Source organism: Thunnus albacares, chromosome 13 (genome assembly GCF_914725855.1).
Source record: "Thunnus albacares chromosome 13, fThuAlb1.1, whole genome shotgun sequence".
In the NCBI taxonomy this organism is placed as follows: Eukaryota; Metazoa; Chordata; class Actinopteri; order Scombriformes; family Scombridae; genus Thunnus; species Thunnus albacares.
In genome coordinates, this window is record NC_058118.1 from 19,525,443 (window position 1) to 19,548,466 (window position 23,024).

General features: G+C 39.6%; 1 protein-coding gene and 1 long non-coding RNA gene across 3 annotated transcripts in view; one reads left to right on the forward strand and one right to left on the reverse strand.

The window, feature by feature from the left end:
- Positions 1 to 9,690, reverse strand: part of gabra1 (gamma-aminobutyric acid type A receptor subunit alpha1) — a 32,489-nt gene extending 22,799 nt beyond the window's left edge. The window contains exons 1-4 of one of the 2 annotated variants that reach the window (XM_044371062.1): positions 9,151 to 9,690; positions 6,697 to 6,802; positions 2,472 to 2,584; positions 1,356 to 1,423 (exon numbers count right to left, since the gene is read on the reverse strand). In XM_044371062.1, coding sequence (XP_044226997.1) covers positions 1,356 to 1,423; positions 2,472 to 2,584; positions 6,697 to 6,776 — 261 coding nt within the window. In that variant the 5' untranslated portion in view covers positions 6,777 to 6,802; positions 9,151 to 9,690. The other variant, XM_044371063.1, reaches the window with a different exon arrangement.
- Positions 1 to 23,024, forward strand: part of LOC122995720 — a 43,710-nt gene that overhangs the window by 4,562 nt on the left and 16,124 nt on the right. The gene's annotated exons all lie outside the window — the stretch shown is intronic.

The window sequence follows — 23,024 nt, forward strand, 5'->3', positions numbered from 1 at the left end:
GGTAAAGCACCAAAAAAGATAATTGTTAGAATTTGTCTTTGGGGAAGCGTCTTTGCTCAGTAATCTAAATTATACTGGACACAAAAAGGAAGAAGTGGACACAAAATTAGGAGGACATTTCATTTTGAAGCCAGCTAATGACTATAGCTGAGAGCAGATTTTAATGGTTCCACATGACTACCCTGCAGAGTAAAGGGAGCCTGTAAAAATTACAGTACAGCCTGTTTTTTTGTTCCCCCATCCCTCTTTCCACTCAGCCTGCGTAAGATAATTAGTATGAGTTGAAACAGAGATTCAAGGTAATAGAGGAGGAAAGGGAAAGGCTGAAGATGGAGACAATGTTCCTCAGCTTTTCCTTCTGGCCTTAACACAGCAGCAAAATAGTCCTGGCCTGCATGTCAGCCAGTGCAATTAACTGAGATTATGTCAAATAGAGTACACACACTTCACGTGCATATAACAGGAGTGATTTTTTTCAAGTGCTAAAGGAGAGGCAGTGAGACATTTGGATGAGATTAATTGGCTTCCAGTGCACGGGGCAAAGATCAGATGCTCGTGTTTGAACAGCCCACAGATTTTTTTAATGTAGTATATTGAAGTAGACTAAAGAAATCATACAAATTATGTTTCATATTTTGATGTTGCATTTGAATTAGATATTTAGATTTTTACTTTGATGCAACTATTTTTTTTATTGCCATTTGCTCTCTATCATCTTATCAGACTGGAGTGCTTATCAAGAGTTTAAACAGAATCTGACAACAGCTTGACCTTCTCAAGCACAACTCATAACATGTGTGTAGCTATATTTTTTCATATGTAATTACATTTGAGGAGTAAAAGACAGATCAGCGCCTTAATCCGGTGTAAAAATAACTTCTAGAAAGCTGTATTTTTTATAAAATCAGTCAAAGTTGTTTCTGAGCTCCATATTTTTCAATAAAGACAAATCAGAAACAAGATTGTTCTCAAATATTGATACTCTTACAAGCTAAACAGTCTTTGCTATCTATCTTTGCTATCTTTTAATATTCCCAAACAAATCAACGTAGTTTCTGGTTGGGGTCAGAGTTCATGACATATATCAACATGCACATAAACGTCACATGCAGTCATATTTACATGGGTGGCATTTGTGTAGAGTGGCATTAGAAACCCTGCACCAGCAAATACATATCACACAGTTGACAGTTTTATTAACACATCAGGAATTAATGGAATGAATCATCAAATTAATAGATATTTTACAGCTTAGACAGCATTGTGTCCAGAGAGGTTAGAAGACAGGGGTGATGGTAGAGGGGTAGACATACGGGGGAAACTAGTGACATTTACAGAGGGAAAAAGAGTCTTACCATGTCATGGTCCGAAACTGGCCCAATACTAGTCACGAAAATGTCAGTCTTGACTTCAGTTACACGCTCTGTTGAAGCAGGAAATTGCCAGAGAGAGTGACTATCAGTGGCATTCATTATCCCCTAACTACCTGTTAATACAAGACCACCTGGCTAAAGCCTCTGATCCATTCAATCTATTCAACATTATTTTTAACACTCAGACACAGCAACACACACATACACAACGTAAAAAAACAGCACCATAAAAATGCCCATTTCGGATGTCGATAACCATTTCTGTTGGTATTGGTTTCAGTGTCAGCTCCATTACCCGGACAGTGGTTCAATCTCTTAATAAATTCACACATTGCTGTTTTTCTGGAAATATGCCACTCTGGTCCCATAATACTGATAGCAAAAATGGGTCCACTGGGGATTCATTTGGAAGGGGTGGCTGAGACGATTAGTGTGTATGTGTGTGTGTGTGTGTGAGGGTTCGTTCTTTCTGATTCTGAAACTGAAATATGACAGCATGATTTATGAATGATACCCATCATAATCCATAATTTCTTCCCCTTGGCTGCTGAACTTGAAGCAGGCCCGGTTTTATTCGCCTGTCTGTTTGATGCCTGCTGCATCACAGTGCGTGATCCTCAGTGTCCTTCACACACCAATTTGCACATTATATTTCCCTCTTTTCTCTTTCACTCTCTTTATCTATTTCTCTGATTCTCCGTTTCTGGATTTGTATCTCACTCTCCCTGCCAGTTTGTTTCTCTCTCTAACAATGGACAGCTGACAGTAGAGTTAATAGGAACCCACACAATAAAATGACATCCACTTCGTTATATTACAAGTGCTGGCTTTATGACAATTCACTGTTTCACAAAAAGAAAGCAGCAGGTGAAGAATGAGTCTCCAATTCTTTTTTTAACAATCACACAAAAAATCGGACACTGAAAGCAAACCCACTGCCATAAGCTTTAGTTGTGTGGATATTATACTGTGTGGTCATGTGCATAGTAAACTATTTGTAGGAGTCACCAGGATGATATTTGCATATTAGCAATACGCCAATGATTCAAAAAGTCACCATGAGGAGCAAAATACATTCAATGACTTGGGTTTACTGACCTCCCAGTCCTGGCCTGAGACGATTGTCATAGCCATCCAGAAGGCTGTCTAAGATCTTGGTGAACACTGTAGTGTTATCTTTCTGTTCATCTGTCATGCCGTTCTGCCCAGAGCTGGCAAAGCAAAGAAGAAGATTTCAAGTCACAGCTAGAATCCAAAACCACAGTCAAAACTGCCAAAAGTGTAAGAGCAAACTCTGAATATGAATCATATATCAAAGACAAAAAAGTGGATTTCTGCTCTGTAGTTAGCAAGACAACTCTGTTGATGTACATGGTGAGCACAGAATGCAAAAAAGAAGAAAACTCTGTCAAATCCTGTGTGACACTGACGCATTTCACTGTTGTTGCCAATTTGCAATTCACAGTGTGTGTCCATGATGTTTTAGATCATACTGATATGAGATGAAAAAGCAAGTGATTGTTCAGAGGTGGACTGGAGAGGAAGGTATCCCACAAAGCCAAGTTATCCTGTATCATCCCTTTGGAAAATATGTATGGCAATAAGGACAGGCTTGCAAGTGTTAAAGATTTTTTCATCAGAGGGATGTAAAACAGGGCATGCAGAGCACACATGTGGATACGTACACACACCCACACGTAGGCACGATCTCAGAGAGAGAGAATAGAGAAATCATAATACATTATTTATACCTTAATATGGTCTTTTAGACCACAAAGGCCTTGCTGAATGTGCTCTTTGAACAACATGAAACAAAATGCTTAGAGCAACGCCGAAAACATTCACAATCAGTAATTGTGAGCGCAGAGTTGTAGCATCTCCGCACATAAATATTTCAACATACTCATAATCAGGAATACAGCCCCTAATTATACTGTGTATCATAAAGGCAGGATGAGACAGGATTGTTTAGAGAGTGTGTGTACATGTGTGTATTTGCATACCTGAATCAATACATATATGTACTGTGGGCTCAGGGTCTGTGCACATATTTAAGCCTGAGTACACATTCATCCATATGTTTGCATCTGTGTTTGTGTTGATAATAATCAGATGCAAGTCTCCAACAATGCAGTGTATCCGCTAAGCAATCACCCTCTCCCTCTTTTTATGCCAATAGCGAACCTCGCTGGTTTGATTGCATGCTAAATAAACAGCAAATGTTTGGAAACAAGCTATTCTAGCTGAACAGCTCCAAGGAGAGGGAGAGGTCATCAAGATTAGTTAGCAAGGACCTGCACTGGGAGGGAAGGAAAAGTAGGAGAGATGCTGGGAGGAAGAGTGGCGTCTGAAGAAACATGTTAGAAAATCTCCAAAGAATAAACAAATAAGAGAAAAAAAGATGGGGGATAACAGAGAAGGAGGAGGAGGAGGAGATGAAAGGCAGGAGAAAGAGGTTGGAATAAGGTGAGGATATTGTTGAGTGAAACTGGGGAGTCAAGTTTTAGAGAGACACAGTTCATATTCAAAGCTGTGGGATTGAAGCAGATTGAATGTGAGCTGCTAAATATTTTGCTTTCTAAATAAGGATGCTCCATCCGCGTCACACATGGATTTGTATAAAAGGGTTAATGCGCATCTCTGTGCCACCAGTTTCCCTTAATTCATGAGCATCCTTCTATCTGCCAAAAAAGAAAAAAAAAACAACTCTCTGAAAACCAAAGCCAGCATTAAATTGTAGAAACTGTGATGAGCAATTTTGTTTTGCATCATTCTTGAAGGTAACAGTTTGGAAATACTAAAATACAATACAGTAATTAATCTGTTTTGTTCAGGTCTGGGAAGCCAATTATGCATAAATACAGGAAGCGAAAATGACACGTTAGCTGAGTCTAAAATAAAACCTTCCCTTCCTTAATATTCTTACTTTCTACATGTATTTAGGCATTTCAAATTTGCCAGAGACATCAAAACAGTTTTTGGTACGCCCCAAGGGTTACAGTCCTCTTGTGATATTCTCCACCGACAAAGAAAACAAGCAAGCTCTTTCAAGTTCACCAATAATGAAAATGTATTCAATGTTGGAAAATACAGAGGAAAATGTGTCCTCATTAATAATCAGTGAAAGTGTGAAGGTCAAACTTTTTGACCTTGCCTTCCTTGAATGATGTAGTCTGCTTTATATTACCTTGATTCAAGATACTGACAAGTCAATTTAGTCATCTCAACCTTGTAGCAGAATTACATTTTTACATGTTAAGAATGAATGGAACAATATGACACGTATATTTTTTTTAACACAGACATTTTTACAGTGCATACAGGGAAACATGGGTGGAGGGGGGGTTTGAGTTGTATGTCAAGGAAAAGAAAAGAAAATGGAGAGGAAAAAGGTGGTGTGGAAGAATACACATGTTTATCAGCCAGGGGCCACTTCCTCATAAAACATTGTACACCATCCCCATCTACAGGTCATCTGAACAGCAACAGTGCCGTTCACACTCACTCTGCCAATATCTCTCTCTCTCTTTCTCCATTTTACTGTACGTCTCTCTCTCTCTCTCTCTCTCTCTCTCGTCATACTCGGATATCTAATTATAAGGCAATTTCTTTCGTTGGCAACATACTGTAGCAGAGTGCAAGGTCTTCCTGATTACCGTGTCTCGTTGGAATCCCCCAAGGTGTATATGCGCGTGTGTGTGCGATTCTGTATTTGACTTCAAAAAGGGGACTGGATTATACAGTAAATCTTTGGGTGATAATTACTTTGCAGTTTGCAGTGACAGTTCATCAGTAAAGTAATCAGTACTTTTAGATTTTCTCTAATGTGCTCAATGTACAGCGCATCAAACCCAGTAAATCAGACCCTCCATTTGCTAGTTGGTACATCTCAAACCTAAGCTATGGCTGTGATTAATCAGTTAGATCAAATCACTGTGCAAGTCATTGCTGCAGTGCATCATATATTTAAAATAAGACACGTTCCGTCTGTGTTGTGCATGTGCTCAGGGCGTGTAAGCTGAAACATGTTCGGTAGATTGGATGTGTATGTTTTTTGTGGTGTAGCTGTGTTGTCACTGAAAGAGAAGCAAGCTGGACCATCTCAAAACATCACCATTCAAGTCAACTGCCTGTGACAGCTCTACTGAATTATTCAGCCGGGCAGAAAAGCCTGATCCCTTCAGTCTCTCCAGGATTCACAAGAAGAACCACAGTGGGACGAGAGCTCACATGATATCATGCATTTGCAACATCCGACAAACTCCACTATTGTTATTTTATTTGTAATTGTTTAACTGGTCTGAAGTAGGGTTCAATATCAAAGTTATCCACAGTAATCCAAGCAGTGGAGTCAGATTATGATGTTTTGAGACATGCTACACATGATTGGCTGCCTAGTGTTTTCCATCATGTGGGAATTGATGGAGTTGCAGTCAGTGAGGGGGTTTTATTGCTGTCATCTCTCATCAAATCATTCTCTTTCTTCCTCTATCTGTTTGCCTGCTTCTGGTTAGGTGACATCCAACACCTCAATGTTGACATTGAGAAGTGTGTCTGTTCATCGACCCTACTATCCTGGCAGCCACTGTCAAGAACACATGTGCATGCATCTGTGCCAAATATCATGGCACAACACACATTATCTACTCAAGACAGCCCAGGTCTGGGAGCTAAAAATGTAAATTTGTGCATTGTCCCATAAGGCTAGTGAACCAAAAAAGTGCAACACTATGGTAACATGAGTAGTGGCTATTTTGGCTCCTTATCTCCTCTCTCTGTGTTGCACATCTTATTACCTCTATGCAATTATAAGCATGGAGGTGTCCTGTGGGGATGCCCCAGTTACGACCACAGTGAATATGCTCTGTGAGAGTGTAACCCAATAAACCAAGCACTAGGCAGGAAGACAGAATATCAGCTCGGCAGGTTTACAATTGGTTGCCCCCTTGGCTGGCTGACTGATTTACTGACATATTTACTAGCCAATTAACCAATTGGCAAGTGAGGCCAGCATTAAATGGTAATTATCCGTTTCAACTCAACTCCATTCAATATTTTACCCAATACATTGTGGTCCTGTTACCGTGTGCAACTATTGCGTTCCAATATATTCATTATAAAGGCAATATTTAGATATACAACAATGTCTGTGCAGCATTTGCATCAAACCCACAGTAAGGTTTATATATATAGTACATTAAAACCACGTAATATGAACAGTGTGAATGATATTTGTGGCATGCATACCCCAAGTTTGAATTTTCCATTGATCCAATGTAATACACTGCTACATGTGCATTTGTAAGGTAAAGTTTGCTCTTACCTTTTGCCACCAAGTACGCTGTTGGCGGCAAGCAAGCAAGCCCACAGACACAGAAAGGCCGTCCTGCTCCGTCCACACATAGTTGCAATATGAGGACCTTTCACTGCTGGAGGTCAGATAGAGAAAGAGAGAGAGAGAATGAACATAATTACCAAGTCATATGAGCCAGTGTTCACCATCACCCCCAACATTTCATCACCCCCAACAAGTATCAATAAACATGTAGCTAAAACAACAACAGCCAATGAGGAGTTAGAGGCTCTGAAAGAAATCTATGTTCCTATAGAGATGCTTTATGTGAGGTTTTTGGTCCTGGTTCTTCCCTCACAGATTTAACTGACAGCACATGAATCAAACCAAATGGCCCTGCCACATGCATTGGGCCATGCATGCCACTTGACACACGCAGCCCCTTAAAGATTTTACATCATCATTTTGAATTAAGTGTCACATTGACAGAGACATATTCTACACCCTATGTGGGAGACCTAATTTAAATAGCTGCCCAGCATTACGATGATCAGAAAAGAACCTAATGTATACACGACTTTCATAACTGACACCCAATATATGGCTGCATTTGTAGCGCATTATAATTAAGAAGCAATAACAAGGCAACACATCATCGACCACATAACACCCTGTGTGTGCTTGTAGCACCTGTACACAGCCTCCTCTAATACCCTGCAATGTGAAACGCGGCAGTACCGCAATATCAAACCAAATCCCCCTAAAATAAGAGCATTTGCGTCCTCCTCAATCATTAAGCTATGATGTCAGCCGGGTCATAAAGTATGTAAGCAATAGTCTGCGCTATTGTGCATGCAAAACACAATGCTCAGATTCACGATCAATTTATAAAAGCATAATCGATCTGCCCATGAAAGGACCAATTACTTACTTATAAAAAAAGCGCTAAACCACTATTTCTCAAACGACTACGAAATTCTGCCACTGACATACAGCCCACATAGACAATACCCATGCTACTTGCTTATGATGTTCAAGGTGCACTGCGAGCGACTGGGAGCCGGAGGACATACAATGCTCTGTTAAAATGAAATAAAAATAAAAATAAATCCTTTGGTTGACAAGGATTTGATAAATCGGGGATGATGCAGATTAACGAATGGAGGAGAAAATCCCGCACAAGCACACTTTCTAAGTTATTCAGAGGAAAATGTCACCCTCTCCTCTGCCACATATGAATATATTTAGGTTGGATAGAAATTTTGCATGCAACTGGCATCCCTGCAAGGCTGGTCTAAATACATGCATGGCGATCCAATTCTTGCGTGGCGGAGTAATTAAGCAAATGTGCGTTGATGCTGTTTTATTCGGAACGCTGTCCGTGGTGCTGAAACCAGGCTGCCTCCCGTTAAAAACATCAAACGGCTCTTGTTTGCCATAAAATACCCGTTAAACGGTCTTAATTTCGACGGCAAACTCTCCCTTCTCCCCAATGAAACTCGTCTTCGATTCTAGCGGCGTCCAGCAACACAAACCATCCCTTTCTAAATCCGAGTGTTACTCCCTTCTTCCCTTCTTCTGCCTGACAAAAAGGCGAGAAAAATGGAGAAAACCACTTACAGCAGATGGGTCGTGGGTATATTCGGTATCCGCTGCCTATATCCTCAAACTTTTGTGAATATCTTTTCTAGCCGGACTGAATGAGAAAAATCCTCTGTGATCTCAGATCTGACGAATTTTAGCTTGAGGCTGGAGAAGCGGCTGCTGACGATATGCGCAGGTCTCTCTCACTGTTCATTGGTGGTGCTGTAGTGAGTTGAACTCTCTCAGTCTGTCAGCTACACAAAAAAAAAAAAAAAAAAAAATGTTGTACTAAACTAACACATCTGGTCTCTGTACCGAGGTTTCTATCGAAAATAGATGTTTTAGTTAATGAATCGTGCCTGTAAATAAAGTGCATGGAAAACAGAATGCGTCCAAGCGCAGACCATTTAATTTCAGAATAGGCTGTACCAACCTATTATAAAGACTAGCCCGCCCATTTTATATGCAGCACAATTTAACTTCCACTGCTCTCGCCCTAATCTCTTTTCAGTGGCTGCTAAATAAAAATCCTCTTACATTTTCAACTGGGAACCCTTGTTTTTCCCCACCGCGCTTTCCCCGTCTTTCTACCTGACTCCTACGTGATGATTTCCAAGGAGATAAAATTGACATTTATCAAAAGACCGTCTCGCAACCAAGACATCTTGGGCATCTTAGGAACAAGAGTAGCAATCATAAGACCCACTGTAAGTACTTACGATGAGGTAAAAAAAAAAAAAAGAGAATAAAACACGACTGGATTACACGGCTCGGATACGCGCGCACACAAGCAGCGAACAGACACCTCCAAAAAATTTGAAGAAAATCGTGTTCCCTCACCAGCTTGCACTGATGAGACGAGTCTCTTTCTGCAATAAAAATCCTGCTCGAATCACTCACCGTCTCCTAAAAGCCCACGTTTCGCATCGAGACAACAGCACTGTGTCTCTGTTTACAGCCAAATATTCTGCTGCTACAGCCGCGCCACTCCAGACTGAGCACAGAACGGCGAGGAGCGCTGAGCTGCGTGCATCTGCAAGGGAGGAAAAAAAATGGGTTGATGATACCCAGCGTATATTTTTGTAGTCATCTGCGTATTTCAAGTTAAACTACAAATCAGAGGACATTTTCATCACCAAGGACTACAGGGGGAGGCATGAGCGGAAAACAAGGACATTCTTACGGGCAGTTTATTCACATCAGTGTAATTCTTGGTCGCATAAGCCACCTATAAACCCCAGCTGTTGATTCTGCAGTGCTTTTGACAGGGAAGCAACTCATTTTTCGCCTTCAGTTTTGACTGGGGGTTTATTTTCATCACAGCAGGCAGAGTGAGCTGGCAGTGTAGTCACGTCAGTCTGGTCTGCAGTGCAACGTTTCCTCTGTGAGTGTGTATGCGTGTGTTTGTGTGCGTGTGTGTGTGTGTGTGTGTGTGTTGCCTCCTCACGCGTGGTTAAAGTAGCCTAGTGCATGTGCGTGATTAGTTATGAGGGACGTCATGGGCTTATATGCCTCTGTATGCTCTGTCTCTCCCCATCTATTCATTCATTGTCAATCATTGTCAAGCCTTTCAGATACAACTACATTAAAATAATGATGAAAAATAACAAGGCGATTAACCAAATATTTGACAGGGACTTCCAACCCCCACCCCCCTTCCTCCCTCTTCGTGCGCTCTGCTCATATTCCGTCTTCATAACCTGATGCTGCAGGTGCACGCACGTATTTTAATAATAAATAAATAAATAAATAAATAAATAAAACCTCCACCTCCTTCCGTAGAATTAATGCTATTGTAATGCAAGTGGTGTATCACTTCAAGCTGCTTCTCTTCTCTCAAAGCGAGACGCCACCGCTGCATGTGACTCGATTTGCCTGTGAGCGCGTGCACGTGCGGGCATGCATATCCAACACGTGCCCGCGTGCGTGTAGTGTTGGCGCGCGCGTCCGACACGGATAGAGGAGAGGGAAAAAGTGCGACTCTTCGTTTCTCAACCCTCCTCACGTTTTTGAATAACCTTCCGTTCTGACAAAAGGGGAATTTTTCTTCGCGGGGCAACAATAGACAGCTTCTCCAAAACACTGCGAGTGATCTATTCAGCCGAATTTCCAGTGACGCCGCTCAAACAAATAACGGCAAGCAAAGGCGACTTGCCCACTCACAGCTCTCCCTGGGCAGGTGATGGGAACGGATAGTGAAGTGTGTGTGCGTGTGTGAGTGTGTGTGTGTGTATGTGTGTGTGTGTGTGTGTGTGTGTGTAGAGGGCTAAACGGAGAGAGATGGATGACGGTAATTTAGGTGAGAGATGTGCAGGTTATGGGGAAATAATCACTCGCTGTGAACAGTGCTTTTGAATTTTAAAAGAAAGGATATTTTACGAACTACGCCCCTCTCCGTTCTCTGTTTGTGCATCCATCATGGTGCTGTATGTGGTGATAATTTGTTTCGTTTCACACAGTCTTAAAGTACAAACTGTGTCAAATTGACATTCAGAAGCAGTGCGTTGCAGTCAGTCTTTTATCACTTATTGACTAAAAAAATGACCTGCAGCCATTTAAGACCATGTAAACCACTTAAAAAGCAAGTGTGGAAAAGTGTGTTTGTCTTTCTCTGTGACAGTGATGGAAAGTAACTAAGTACATTTACTCAAACACTAAACTTAGGTACAATTATGAAGTGCTTGTACTTTACTTGAGTATTTCCATTTTTTGCTACTTTATACTTCCACTCTTTTCAGAGAGAAATAATATACTTTCTACTCCACTATATTTATCTGACAGCTTTAGTTACTTTTCAGATGAAGATTTGACACAATGGATAATATAACAAGCTTTTAAAATACAACATATTGTTAAAGATGAAACCAGTGGTTTCCATCCTTTTTGGCTTTTGACATCTTACAAACAGCAGTGTGTAGTCAAGGTCACATTTCAGATGTCTATGAGTTGTTAACAGCTCCACCAAACAGTGATTTTTGTCCCTCTAAACTTTTCACATGGTTTAATTTCAATAAACATTCAAATGATCCAATATTTCACCAAAATCAAAGATTAGAGAAAAAGTTAAAAAACTGAGAACAGATTTCTCTATCAGAACTTTGTTTTTTCTTTTTTCCTCTCCCATTAATCATCTCACGACCCCTCAGATTTATCTGGTGACCCTTTGGAGGGGCCATGACCCCTAAGTTGGGAACCACTGGACTACACTAAATATAAAATAGTTCAAATTAGCTCCATCTCCTGCAGATACAACAGTTAAATACTGATTAGACATTGATGGATCAGTATTAACAATCTCATGATGTCATATATAATATTATATCAGTCAGAGGGATGGAATTAGTACTTTTACTTTAATACTTTAAGCACATTTTGCTGCTAAAACATATGCACTTTTCTTTAAGTAGGATTTTTCATGCAGGACTTTAACATTTACATTAGAGTATTTTTACATTGCTGTATTGGTACTTTTACTTACGTGAATACTTCTTCCACCATTGCTCTGTGTGTTCAGTGTTTCATGTCACATGTAATATGTGGGTACACATTTGTGTCACTATATGTTTTTGTATTGAGTGAATGCCCGCAATCAGTCTTGAACATATATGTGTTTTTAGTATTTGTTTGGCAATTTGACCCTTTAAAGTTAAGTTATCATTGTGGTGTATCACTGTGTTTTCATATGTGTGTGTATAAGTGCACAACTATTTGCTCTATGGAGTGTTCTGTGGAGCCTTTGTCCTCTACTTAAAGCACCTTAAGGCAGGATCATTGTCTCTCAGAGGAAATGCAGCCCTTTGAACACTCATGACACTGAGAGGTTTTGCTGACCTCTATTTAGTTTACTGTCTTTCAAACAATGTGTCAAAATCCTCAACACCCCCAGATTCTTTCTCAGCACTATTCTACAAGCACACAGACGGCAGCAGATTAAGCCTCACTGTCAGTTTATTTGTAGGCAGTGAAGAGCATTTTTTAAAAAGAGATGAAACCAGGACAGGTGAGAGAGAGCTTTTATAGCTTTTTGGAGTGCCCTCTTCACAAGGGAGGAATGTCTTAATTTGGTACATGATGTCACTCAATTGGTGATTCCTTAGGCTCTGTGATGCTCTATTCTCACGGACTTTTCTAGCCAGCGGCATGTTTTAGCTCTGGTTAGGTCAGGGCTGCTCCTCGGTGAAGAGGTCACTCAAGAACACTCTCTGTCCACTGGGCAACAGCAGGCAGGGCTCCCCTCGGGCTGCCTCCAACTGAGGCTGTAGCAGGAGAGAGAGCGGGATTAACCCAAGTGCAGTACTTCAGTTCAATTACTGCAGTAAAGCTTGATTTTCACTTGCCCTTTTTGCCCCTTTGGACTTGTGCATTTCACATTGCTAGAGGGTTGAAACTCTGCGACTGTTATGTCTTTTGAACTCGGACTTAGTGTCTGCTGCTGAACAGTGTCTCATTTCCCTCCTGCCCAGCTCTTGGTATCTGTTCATCTTTTATCCCTCATTCATCCAATATGGATAGGGCAGGCTAATTGAGGCTTCCCACAGGTGTGGATGAATCAGTGGTAATTTGTGAGGGGTTATCCACATGTCGAACCAAGAACAGGAAATCAAAGCTACTGTAGAGCTCCTCCAACAATTGAGAATGAAGAAAGGCTCCTACCAGAGTGGACCAGAATGCTCTGCTGACTGATAGCTGCCATTCTAACAGTTCAACCAGTGGACACGCTGCCTTAATTGTTAGAAACAATTTTATATAAGTATATTCAACAAGTTTTTAAACTGCAACTGTCAGCCACTTAGTGACTTTCCTCAATCAGTCATTCAGAGGAATAAATCAGGATTTTCTAGAAGACAAAAGTGCCTCCCCTCTGTGAGCTGCTCTCTGCAATCAGCCATAAACTGGCATCTCCTCTGACTCACTGTTTCAGGCCGTCCAGTGCAACACACACACACACACACACACACACACACATATGCACACAAATACATATATATACATATGTAGACACACATACACACACACATATATAAACATACATACAGACTGCATTTGCACACATAAATTCGGATGAACATACTGTATGTGTACACAAATAAAGACATTCATGCGTACTGCTGTGGAAAAGTTTACAACATAGAAGCTAAAGATGGCTCAGTGGTTTGATCAGTTGCGTCTTAAATTAAGATTTCATTAAAATGATGAGGGTTTTTTTTCTTGTTCTTCAGCCAGACATTATTACTGCCTACATAAAATCTGGGTATAATTTTCAAGACATAGTTTTAAGAAACATGTTAAAGGACTTAAAAAACATTGGAATACAGCTCAGCATATTTTAGATAAATTTGTGTTTTTTTTACTATTAATGCTGCCAACATGCAGCATTTATGAATCACCTGATCCTTTCACACATGTTGTATTGTGTTACAACCTGCATGCAGGCTGGAGAAATCAGTCATTCCTGATGTAATATCTATATCTATCTATCTATCTATCTGTCTATCTATAGATAGATAGATAGATAGATATATAGATATAGATATATATAGATATTCAGCAGCACTGGAGAATATAATAACTTATTTAGGTGTTTACTTTTGTACTAATATTAAAACATCTGCCCCCAAAAATCCAAACCGCTGTTTAAGGGTTTGGTGGTGTGGATTGTAGATTGTATCTGTTTTAAAATACTGAATAAAAAGTCACTGAAGTAGAGCACTGCACTTGAGAAACAATCTTTAGTACTTTTGTCTCCCCTCATGCTGCGAACATCATTAAATTCTGTATTTCATCTCATCTTTCATAAGAGATTGTGCTGTACTTTTCTGTTGCCCAGGCAGTAAACACACTTGACTTCACACTTCTGGGTTTCACATCAGACTCTCTGACTCAACTGTTGCATTTGTTAAACCTGTTACTGTTACACTCATAACTGTCCCCAGTAGACAATGGCAGGTGGGAACTACAATTGCCCACAGCCAAGGGGACATGAAATAGCAACTTAAATGTTACACATAAACGTGAATAGTTATAGTGCTGTAAGTGACACTAAAATATAACACATAAATATAACAATTACATAAATAAAACATTATTTTATATATCATATCTGACAGTTGCTATTCTTTTTTTTTCTTCACATGGGACACGATTCCTGTAGCACACAGTAAGTAGAACAGCACACAGTGGACTGCCATCATGCCTTATCCACGTTCATCAAATTACCATGTATCTGTATATTATAGAACTACCCATCAATATGTATACTGTGTATACTGAGTTATACTTTTATTGCACTATTATTAGTGTTATACTAGTGTCATAATGTATACTATATTATCATATTATGTTGTACATCTTAATTACACACTATAAATGAGTGAGGTAAAGGTAAGTAATTAAAGTAAACCAAGCTGAATAAAATATACAGTATACACACTAACAGATACATGCATATGCGTACATAAAGATTTTGTGCTCATCTCCATTTATATCCCACATATGTTTCACTATGACAAAGGCTCGTGAATTAGCTACAAGCATACACACACCCACATCTGTCTACACATACATGCACAACACAATGCAAGACAAAATAAGAAAGTAAATCCAAAGCTAAAGTGAGAGATAGTCTGCAAATCTCTGCAGGCAGCTGCATTATGCAACCAGTTGATCTTTTCACACTCAAATATTCATGATTGCCAATGAAATGCCATCATTTCTAAACACTATGTGAATGAATATCAAAAGGAGTACACTGCTCAGCTCCATGTTAAGAATACATATATGTATGTGGTAACCTGAGATAAAGGATACAGAGACCTCTCTGCTGCACCACCAAGTACAGATACTATTGATTTTCTGCGTACTAAAACACTCAATGCACTATTTTGTCATACTCCTCTGCATGTTAACTGTGTGGGTGTGTGCACGCATGCATACACTGTGCATGCATGTTTGTAAAAGCTTCTCACTTGCAGTAAGCTTTTACTTCTCTTTTTTTTCTCAGTCATATCTTTTCAGGTGGTTTCATAAACTGTGTATAACTTAATTGTCCAAATCTTACTTAACATGGATACTTTTGAACAAATTGACTCTCACTTTTCATATCACCAAATGGAAATTTGCAACAACTTTGTGAAAGCCAAAGGGAATCCCAGAATAATAAAGGAGATAATATTAAGAAATACCTTTTTGATCATATTTTTAGCTGTTTTTTTCTTGAGACAATTCAGCATCTTCTTATCTTTACAGTGACACAGTCAGTAATTTCCCTGCCTGGTTAAAGATAACACAGCTGCTTCATGTTGTACAATAAGTTGTTTTCCACTCACATTTAGTAAATTCTACCTCAGTGTCCTGTATTGTCATTAATATGTACAGTTATGAGCCATATTTTGCTTAATTAGCTCCCATGCCAATATGAGGATGAGTATATGAGCTGCTGTTCGACATACAGTACACGTAGCACACTAAAATACAGCTCTAGACCCATGTGATTAAAAAAAAACAAAAAAACAAGCACTAGAATAGTTTGTTCAATTTGTATTCCACCACGTCATGCCTGCATTTGATTGCACTCCTGTGCAAATGATATACCTGTCTTGTGCATATTGTTATGTTGGGGTTTTTCCCATTCATTTCAATGCAGCTTCTTGGAGCCAGCCTCTAGTGGCCAGTAGAGGTAGTGCTTCAGTGGACACTTCCACAGTTGCTTCAGCTTTCAGCTGTGGGGGCTGCTGCTTAATGATGCTCTTTAGACTTGTAGGCGACACTTAGATGTCTCTGTTGCACAATAAATATTTGAATTCCACAGAATTTCTAAATTTCTTTGTGTCTCTTCCTGCTCAGTTTCTCTGCCTCATCCTGCTTGGTTTATCTCCATTTTGGCTTTATCTTCTCTTTCCCTCTCAGAAACACAGATGTCTGCTCATGAATACACCTTTAACATATACACACAAACAGCACTATGGATGCAAGCAAGTAGGGCCACAGAGCGGAGGCAGATCACACAGCAGCAGCAGTGCTATCACTCGTCAGTTTACATAACACTGATTATAACCCTGAGATTTAGCCAACCAACGCGCAACAGTTTGGCCTGGGCATTAAAATCTCACTGACCATCTGTTCCACTGCTTAGTTGCTTTCCTTCAAATACTTTCCTTGAACACTGATTCTACCTAGTGAAACTGTTTAGCTGACTCTCCTGCCTCAGAAAGCAAAACAATTTCAGGTAGCTTTTAGATAGTCTTTTAGCCAGCAATGTTGTCCTGTCTTCAAATTATTTATTTATTTTTTTATAACTATTGTGTTACTACTCAAAGTTTCTCCTTGTAATGTAAAAATCCATTGTTCTTCCAGAATGAAGCAACTTTATTTTCAATAAAATGTGGTTGAAAAGAAATTTGCATACCAGATTTGCATCAATGAATGTTTGACATAACCTAAGGGACAATTTTTTATATAAAGGGACAGTTCACAATATTTAATCATCATCAAAGTTGATCTGCAGGACAGATATACAGTATATTAGGAACTCTAGTTCTATAGGAGGAGCTCAGGAGACAAACAGAGCTTGCAATATGATAGTAAGTTATGTAAATAGGCTTACGGCCTTCAATTACCAGATTTGTGTTCACAAACACACTTGCTCCTAAATCTGTATCCCAGTCTTACAAAATGAATGTTTAACAGTTAACACAGATAAAAAAAAACAGGTTTCTGGATGCTTTGTGTTAATATAATGATATGATTTTATAACTTCTACACAGCAAAACAGGTATGGTTGAGTGAACAGAGGCAGGTTCATATTCGTTCCATCTAGTAGGACATGTTTATTAGATTCTGACAAGTCATTATCCTGTATATTCCATTCATTCACCATTCCATTCATCTTTTTACGTCTCTTCATGGCATGAGTCGACTGTAGACATCAATGTTTATGAAATTAAACTGTTGCAAGTGTCACAAGGATACGGTCAGTGCTTCAGCTGCAACCCTACTGGGCTGTGCTTCTCTGAGAATGCACAATAACTGATCTGTGGTTATATCAATGGTTGTTTGTGTTATGAAGATCAATTGAACATTGTTATCAAGAATTCCTCCACATCTGTACTTATGACTCAACCTCTCTTGCAATGGACCTCCCTTCCATACTGTCCTCCTTTTCCGATATTTCCTCTGAGTGCAGTTTACAAGTTAGAGTACTGACATTAATGGATCATAAACTCTCTCCTCTCCAGATGCAATGGAGAAATTGCAGTGTAGCACCATTAACTATGGCAATTATATGGAATGACAGTTCCTCTCAAACATCCCACTGATCCCAAAATAAAGACAGAGCACGGTAGATAGATAGACAGAGAGAGAGACAGACAGGAGAGAGAGATGTTCTATGATTGTTAGCACAAGGTAATGAAACACTGAAAAGGTGACATTATCAACATGTGGGCTGAGAGATTCAGTGAGACTGTTGCTGCCTCTATTTCTGGAGGTGTAGGAGTATATGTGTATGTATGTGTGTGTGTGTGTATGTGTGTGTGTGAGAGAGAGAGAAAAAGAGTGAAGAAAGAAGTGACAGAATAAAAAACAGAGATAGATTGAGGAGATGAAGGGGAAAAAAAGATTTTTCACATATCTCCTACCTCATTAGAGCCCATCATTCAGTCATCATTCAGCAAAACTGTGCATTTGGATGAAGGCACTATTCTGGGTTGCCGCCACCCAGTTGTTCTTAAATTCCCAACATGCAGCCAAGCCTGGTAATATTTCTTTTTGACTCGTATTATTATAATTACAATTTTTTTATGATTGCTTAAGCACGATTTTGAAAACAGGGCCCATTTTGTCAAAAAACTACACACAATTCACACAACCACACACACAAGTAGCAGAACACTGCAGATGTTTTGCAAAATGAAAAACTTCATTCAAAACAATACAATAATTTATAAAAACCCAATTTTGTCACCTTATGGCACATCATACCATCTGATTCTGTTTGAACTAGTTACACCCTGCGGTGCTATATCTAAAACACTTTTAACATTTCTACTTTTTAATGATATAGTCTCGATTTGATTTTTTCAGAGTTATTGTTAGAGTAAAGTACATTAATATATTGACCAAACACAACACACAAGACTAGTACTGCACACTGATGAAAATATTTGTTTCTCTCCACATTGTCAAATGAGTCAACACATCCACTCATTTCTAAAGGTTGCATTTTGCACTGAAAATCAGTACAGAACATATTCTAAATAGAATATAGTACATAAACACAGCAAAAACATTTGTGGAGACAAAAAAGAAAGCATGAATAATAAAAAAAAACTTTAAGCACCTTCTCCTCACCTAGCTGGATCTGGCCATAGCGCTTTGTCCACATCATAGGCTCTCGCAAGACAGTGAGGAAAGTATCATGAATGGAGAATCCATCCTTGCACAGATCCTGCATCAATTTGGTCCCAGGCCTCCTCCATGGCTTGAATGAAGGGTATCCTGACATAGGACTGGAGTACCTTCCACCGCCATGCCGGAAAAAAAAGAAAGAAAAAAAACCTCCTCATTGGGGTGTAAGTAAGGGAGAGTATGGTGGGAGGTATTGTAGTGAAATTGCTGATTAAACCAGTTTTAGACCAGAGCAGATCGGTGGAAAGATACATTGTCCCAGACGACAATGTATCTCATCTGCGCTGCATCCGTTTGGTCTTCTGCTGTGACAATGTTGTGTAGTCTGTCTAAAAATGTGAGTATGTGGGCCGTGTTAAATGGGCTGCACTTATATAGCACCTTTCTAGTCCTCCGACCGCTCAAAGCACTTTACACTTTACACACACATTCATACACTGTTGGCCACCATGCAAGGTGCCAACCTGCTCATCAGGAATGGAATCTAATGCATTCACGCACACTCACATAATTTGGGGCTCAGTATCTTGCCCAAGGACACTTCTGTTAAAAGAATTTCTTTGTAATGACCATTTAACAATAGAGACTGGAGCCGGAGTATCAACATTTAACAGAATTTATTTTATTGTACAAGAAGGAGCGTTTCGCAGTGCAACACACAGGATGAGGTTACAAAGAAAAAGGCTCCCAGTGGAGTGCTTATAACAGGGTTTTAGACACCTTAAGTGGGCGTTACAGTTCTTTTCTTAACCTATCAAAATACAGACTTATAGATAACGTCATGTCTGTTTTCAGTTCTCATGTCCAGGAGCCATCCTGCCCAACTGACCCCCAGATGACATGTCTCACCCTGTCTCCAACGAATTTTAATTTCTACATCTTCCTCTTTACAAATATAATGCTGAACTTCCTTTAACCTTAGCTGATGAGTCTGCTGATGTTGCAGAGTTGCAGCACAAGACAGGAACAATTCATCATGATCTAGGTAAAATAATAACACTCATACACAGTGTAATCATAATTTTTATAACAACTTCGACTTGCTGACTGGAGGAGCCAGGAATTGAACCACCGATCTTCCAATTAGTGGATGACCTGCTCTACTTCCTGAGCCACAGACGCTCCTTGTGTGTTGTAATGACCTAAGTTGGTGTGGCGGTGAAGGACCCCATTCTGCATGATTGCAGCGCACATTGTGATGTTACCACCAAGTTGGCCAGGGACATTTTCTGTGGAGAGCTACCAACGCGAACTACAGCTCAGGAATGTTTCCATTGCATAGATGAGTACTTCACCCGGAATGGCCTGGAGGGGAAGAATTGTGTTGGTGTCTGCAGTATCAGTGCAGCATCAATGACAGGGAGACACAGCTGCGTCATCAGACAGATACTCAATTGGGCCCCCGAGACTAATTGGACACACTGTTTTCTCCATTGTGAAAGCCTTGCATTGGAAAGGATTTCACTGGAGTTCCATGACGTCATTGATGTGTTCGTGAAATCCATCAACTTCATTAAAAAGAATGCTGTGAACTTGAGATGTTTTTCTCAGTTGTGTAAGCACATGGATACAGATCATGTCCAGCTGTTGTGCCACAGTGAGATGAGATGGCTCTCAAGAGGACTGGTCCTCAATCGCCTGTTTGAATTGAGGAGTGAAGTCTACTCTCTTCTTACAGAGAAAACATTCCCACTCTCACACCACTGTGTGGATTTGAAGTTCCAGGCTAAGCTTGCTTACCTCTCTGATATCTTTTCACTGCTGAACCAGTTGAACGTCACAGTCCAAGGGAGGAATGGCAGCATATTTTTGGTCAAAGCTTTCAAATGAAAACTGGCACTGTGGACCAAGAGGGCCCAGTAGGAGAGGGTGGACATGTTTCCACTCTTGAGTGAAACTTTGGAGAACTCCCCGCACATGAACATTACTGATGTAGTGTCCCAGTACTTCCCCGAGAATCCCAGAGAAGGAAATCTGTGGATTTTGGACCCATTTTCTGTGGAACCTACTGCAAATTACATGGCTCTGCCCACAGATTTGGAATAACAGCTTCTGGAAGTTTCAGCAGACAGCAGCTTGAAGTTGCAGTGGGCCAAAATAGCCTTGGCTCTTCCTGGATCGCTGTTTCAAATGACTACCTTTGCCTAGTATTGAGAGCTGTGCATCAGGATTCTCAAATGTGGCCACAACCAAGACCAAGGCCCAGAACAGACTAAGAGCAACCCTGGAGGTTACCCTCAAAGTTGGCCTCTACCCCATCCCACCCAGAGTGGATCTTCTGGTGTCTGAGAGGCAAACTGCAGAGTCTCATTGACTACTGCCAACATGCATGAAATTAAGTACTAACTTGGTTTAATAAATATTACTATACAGTTCTATTATGAAAATCTTTCAATGGAAATATTGTATTTTTGGCTTGTGCTATGGGTTTATGTTTATCACAGATATGGAGATTAACTATTGATATTGCCACACCAAAGATGAAGACTGCTGCAACACCTGTTCTTCATTTTTAACTCTCCTGCCATAGATTATAAAATTGAATAATCCTTATTCTATTGATTTACACAACAACTACTTTTCTTCATCTTGTTCATTCTATTATTTTATTCATTAGTTTGAATTAATAATTGATTCACAGTGATCTTATTTATGCATGTTTGAGTGTTTTGTATCCACTTGTTTTGAGTGCACTTCCTGGTTTTAATTACTTACTTGTTTGCTGTGGCAATTATTGAATCATTAGTTATTGTTGTGTTACAGTAATAGGCCATACTCCACTTCGCATGATTAATCCCTTTTGACTGAGAATGCCCTGCTTTATGGTTTTATGTTGGATACATAAAAAATCCCATACAGTTTTAAAGGACCTTAAGGGCTCCCACCTGTATAACAGGGAGTGGTGTTGTTATAGTTCATTGATACACTTAGAATAGATTATTAGATTAGATTATTAGAATAGAACAGTTTAGCCAAAATATATTAAATTTTTTATTTTATTTTTTTTTATGGGCCCTGGCCCGTTTGAAATATGAAAAGGTGGGTCTTGAGGTAGAAAAGGTTGCGAATCCCTTGGATACATTGTATTGATTTTACTGTAGCCAGTAGAGAAAAGTTGTTTTTCACCTGTGCTCTTGTCAAAATGTCCCAATTACTGGGCTGAATTCTCTGTCCAGTCTCAGTGTCAATCCATGGTTTACAACATGGTCGACCAATGTTGCTCGAATCTCATTGGATAAATTCAGTCATCGTCTTCTTTGTCCATGTCCTCCTCCAGGTCTACCTCTACCTCTTCCTCCACGGGCTCCTCCTCTCATCCTCACTCTCCCTTGTCCTCTTATTGCAACGTTGCCCTCCATTTTTGTTATAGACAGGTACACTCACCTGTTGCTTTCTTATAGTGCTTACGCCTGATTGATGAGTTTATAATTAGGCACCTAATTGTCTGTACACCTGATGGCCGTGTTTGATCAGTTGGTTCATAGGTGTGGTATTTTGAAAGGCGGTGCCTTGAAATGGCAAAGAAGTGACACCATGTTAGATTTCTGAGTCTAATGTAGAGAAGTGTGTTTAGTGTTTTGCAAAAAGTATGAGGCTGAGAATTTGCTTATAGTTGTGCACATCTGGGCTGAGGTTTTGCTCCTTGAGTGTCAGTTTTCACTAACTGTGTGTTATTTTTAATTTTAGTGTGTAAGCAATTTTAAACAACTGTAACGTCTGAAACCGTATTGTTAGCATATGTCAACATGTCAAATGGTAAGATGGTCAGCTGTACACAATCCTATGTCAAACGAAGAAAGCGTACATTGCATCAACGTCAATTTCTACAATTAATTTGTCTTCTTTCTAAAGATCATGGTTCTGTGCTGAATTGCTTTGAAACAAGCTCAGATTTCCTCCCCCATTGACTCCCTTGTTAAAGTGTGTGGAATTAGGGATGACGCTTTTGCAGTTGTGTATTGCAGTATGCTTTGAAGCCTCTCTTGTTGTTAGGTCTCTGTAGGAAAAGGAAAATCCTGCTTATATGGGTTAACTCATGAGAGACAAATTTTACATTACTGATGAATTGAAATGTATTCTCTGTGTAAAATCAAATCAAATGCATGTACAAGATTATTCCAAAATATACTAAAAAGTATTAAAGCAACGGTGGGTAATGTACAGTAGTTACTGCAATGTAATGTAATAAAAAACTGATGAGGTAATAACCCACCTATAATTTCATAAATGTTGAGCACATAACTTTTTTTTATGTTTAATGTTACAATCTTTTACATGTTGTGATAGTGTTTGCAGTTTGTTGCAACAGGGTGGCCAGTTTAGATTTCATAGACATATTCAGTGGCTAATTTTGTACTTATGTTATTAAT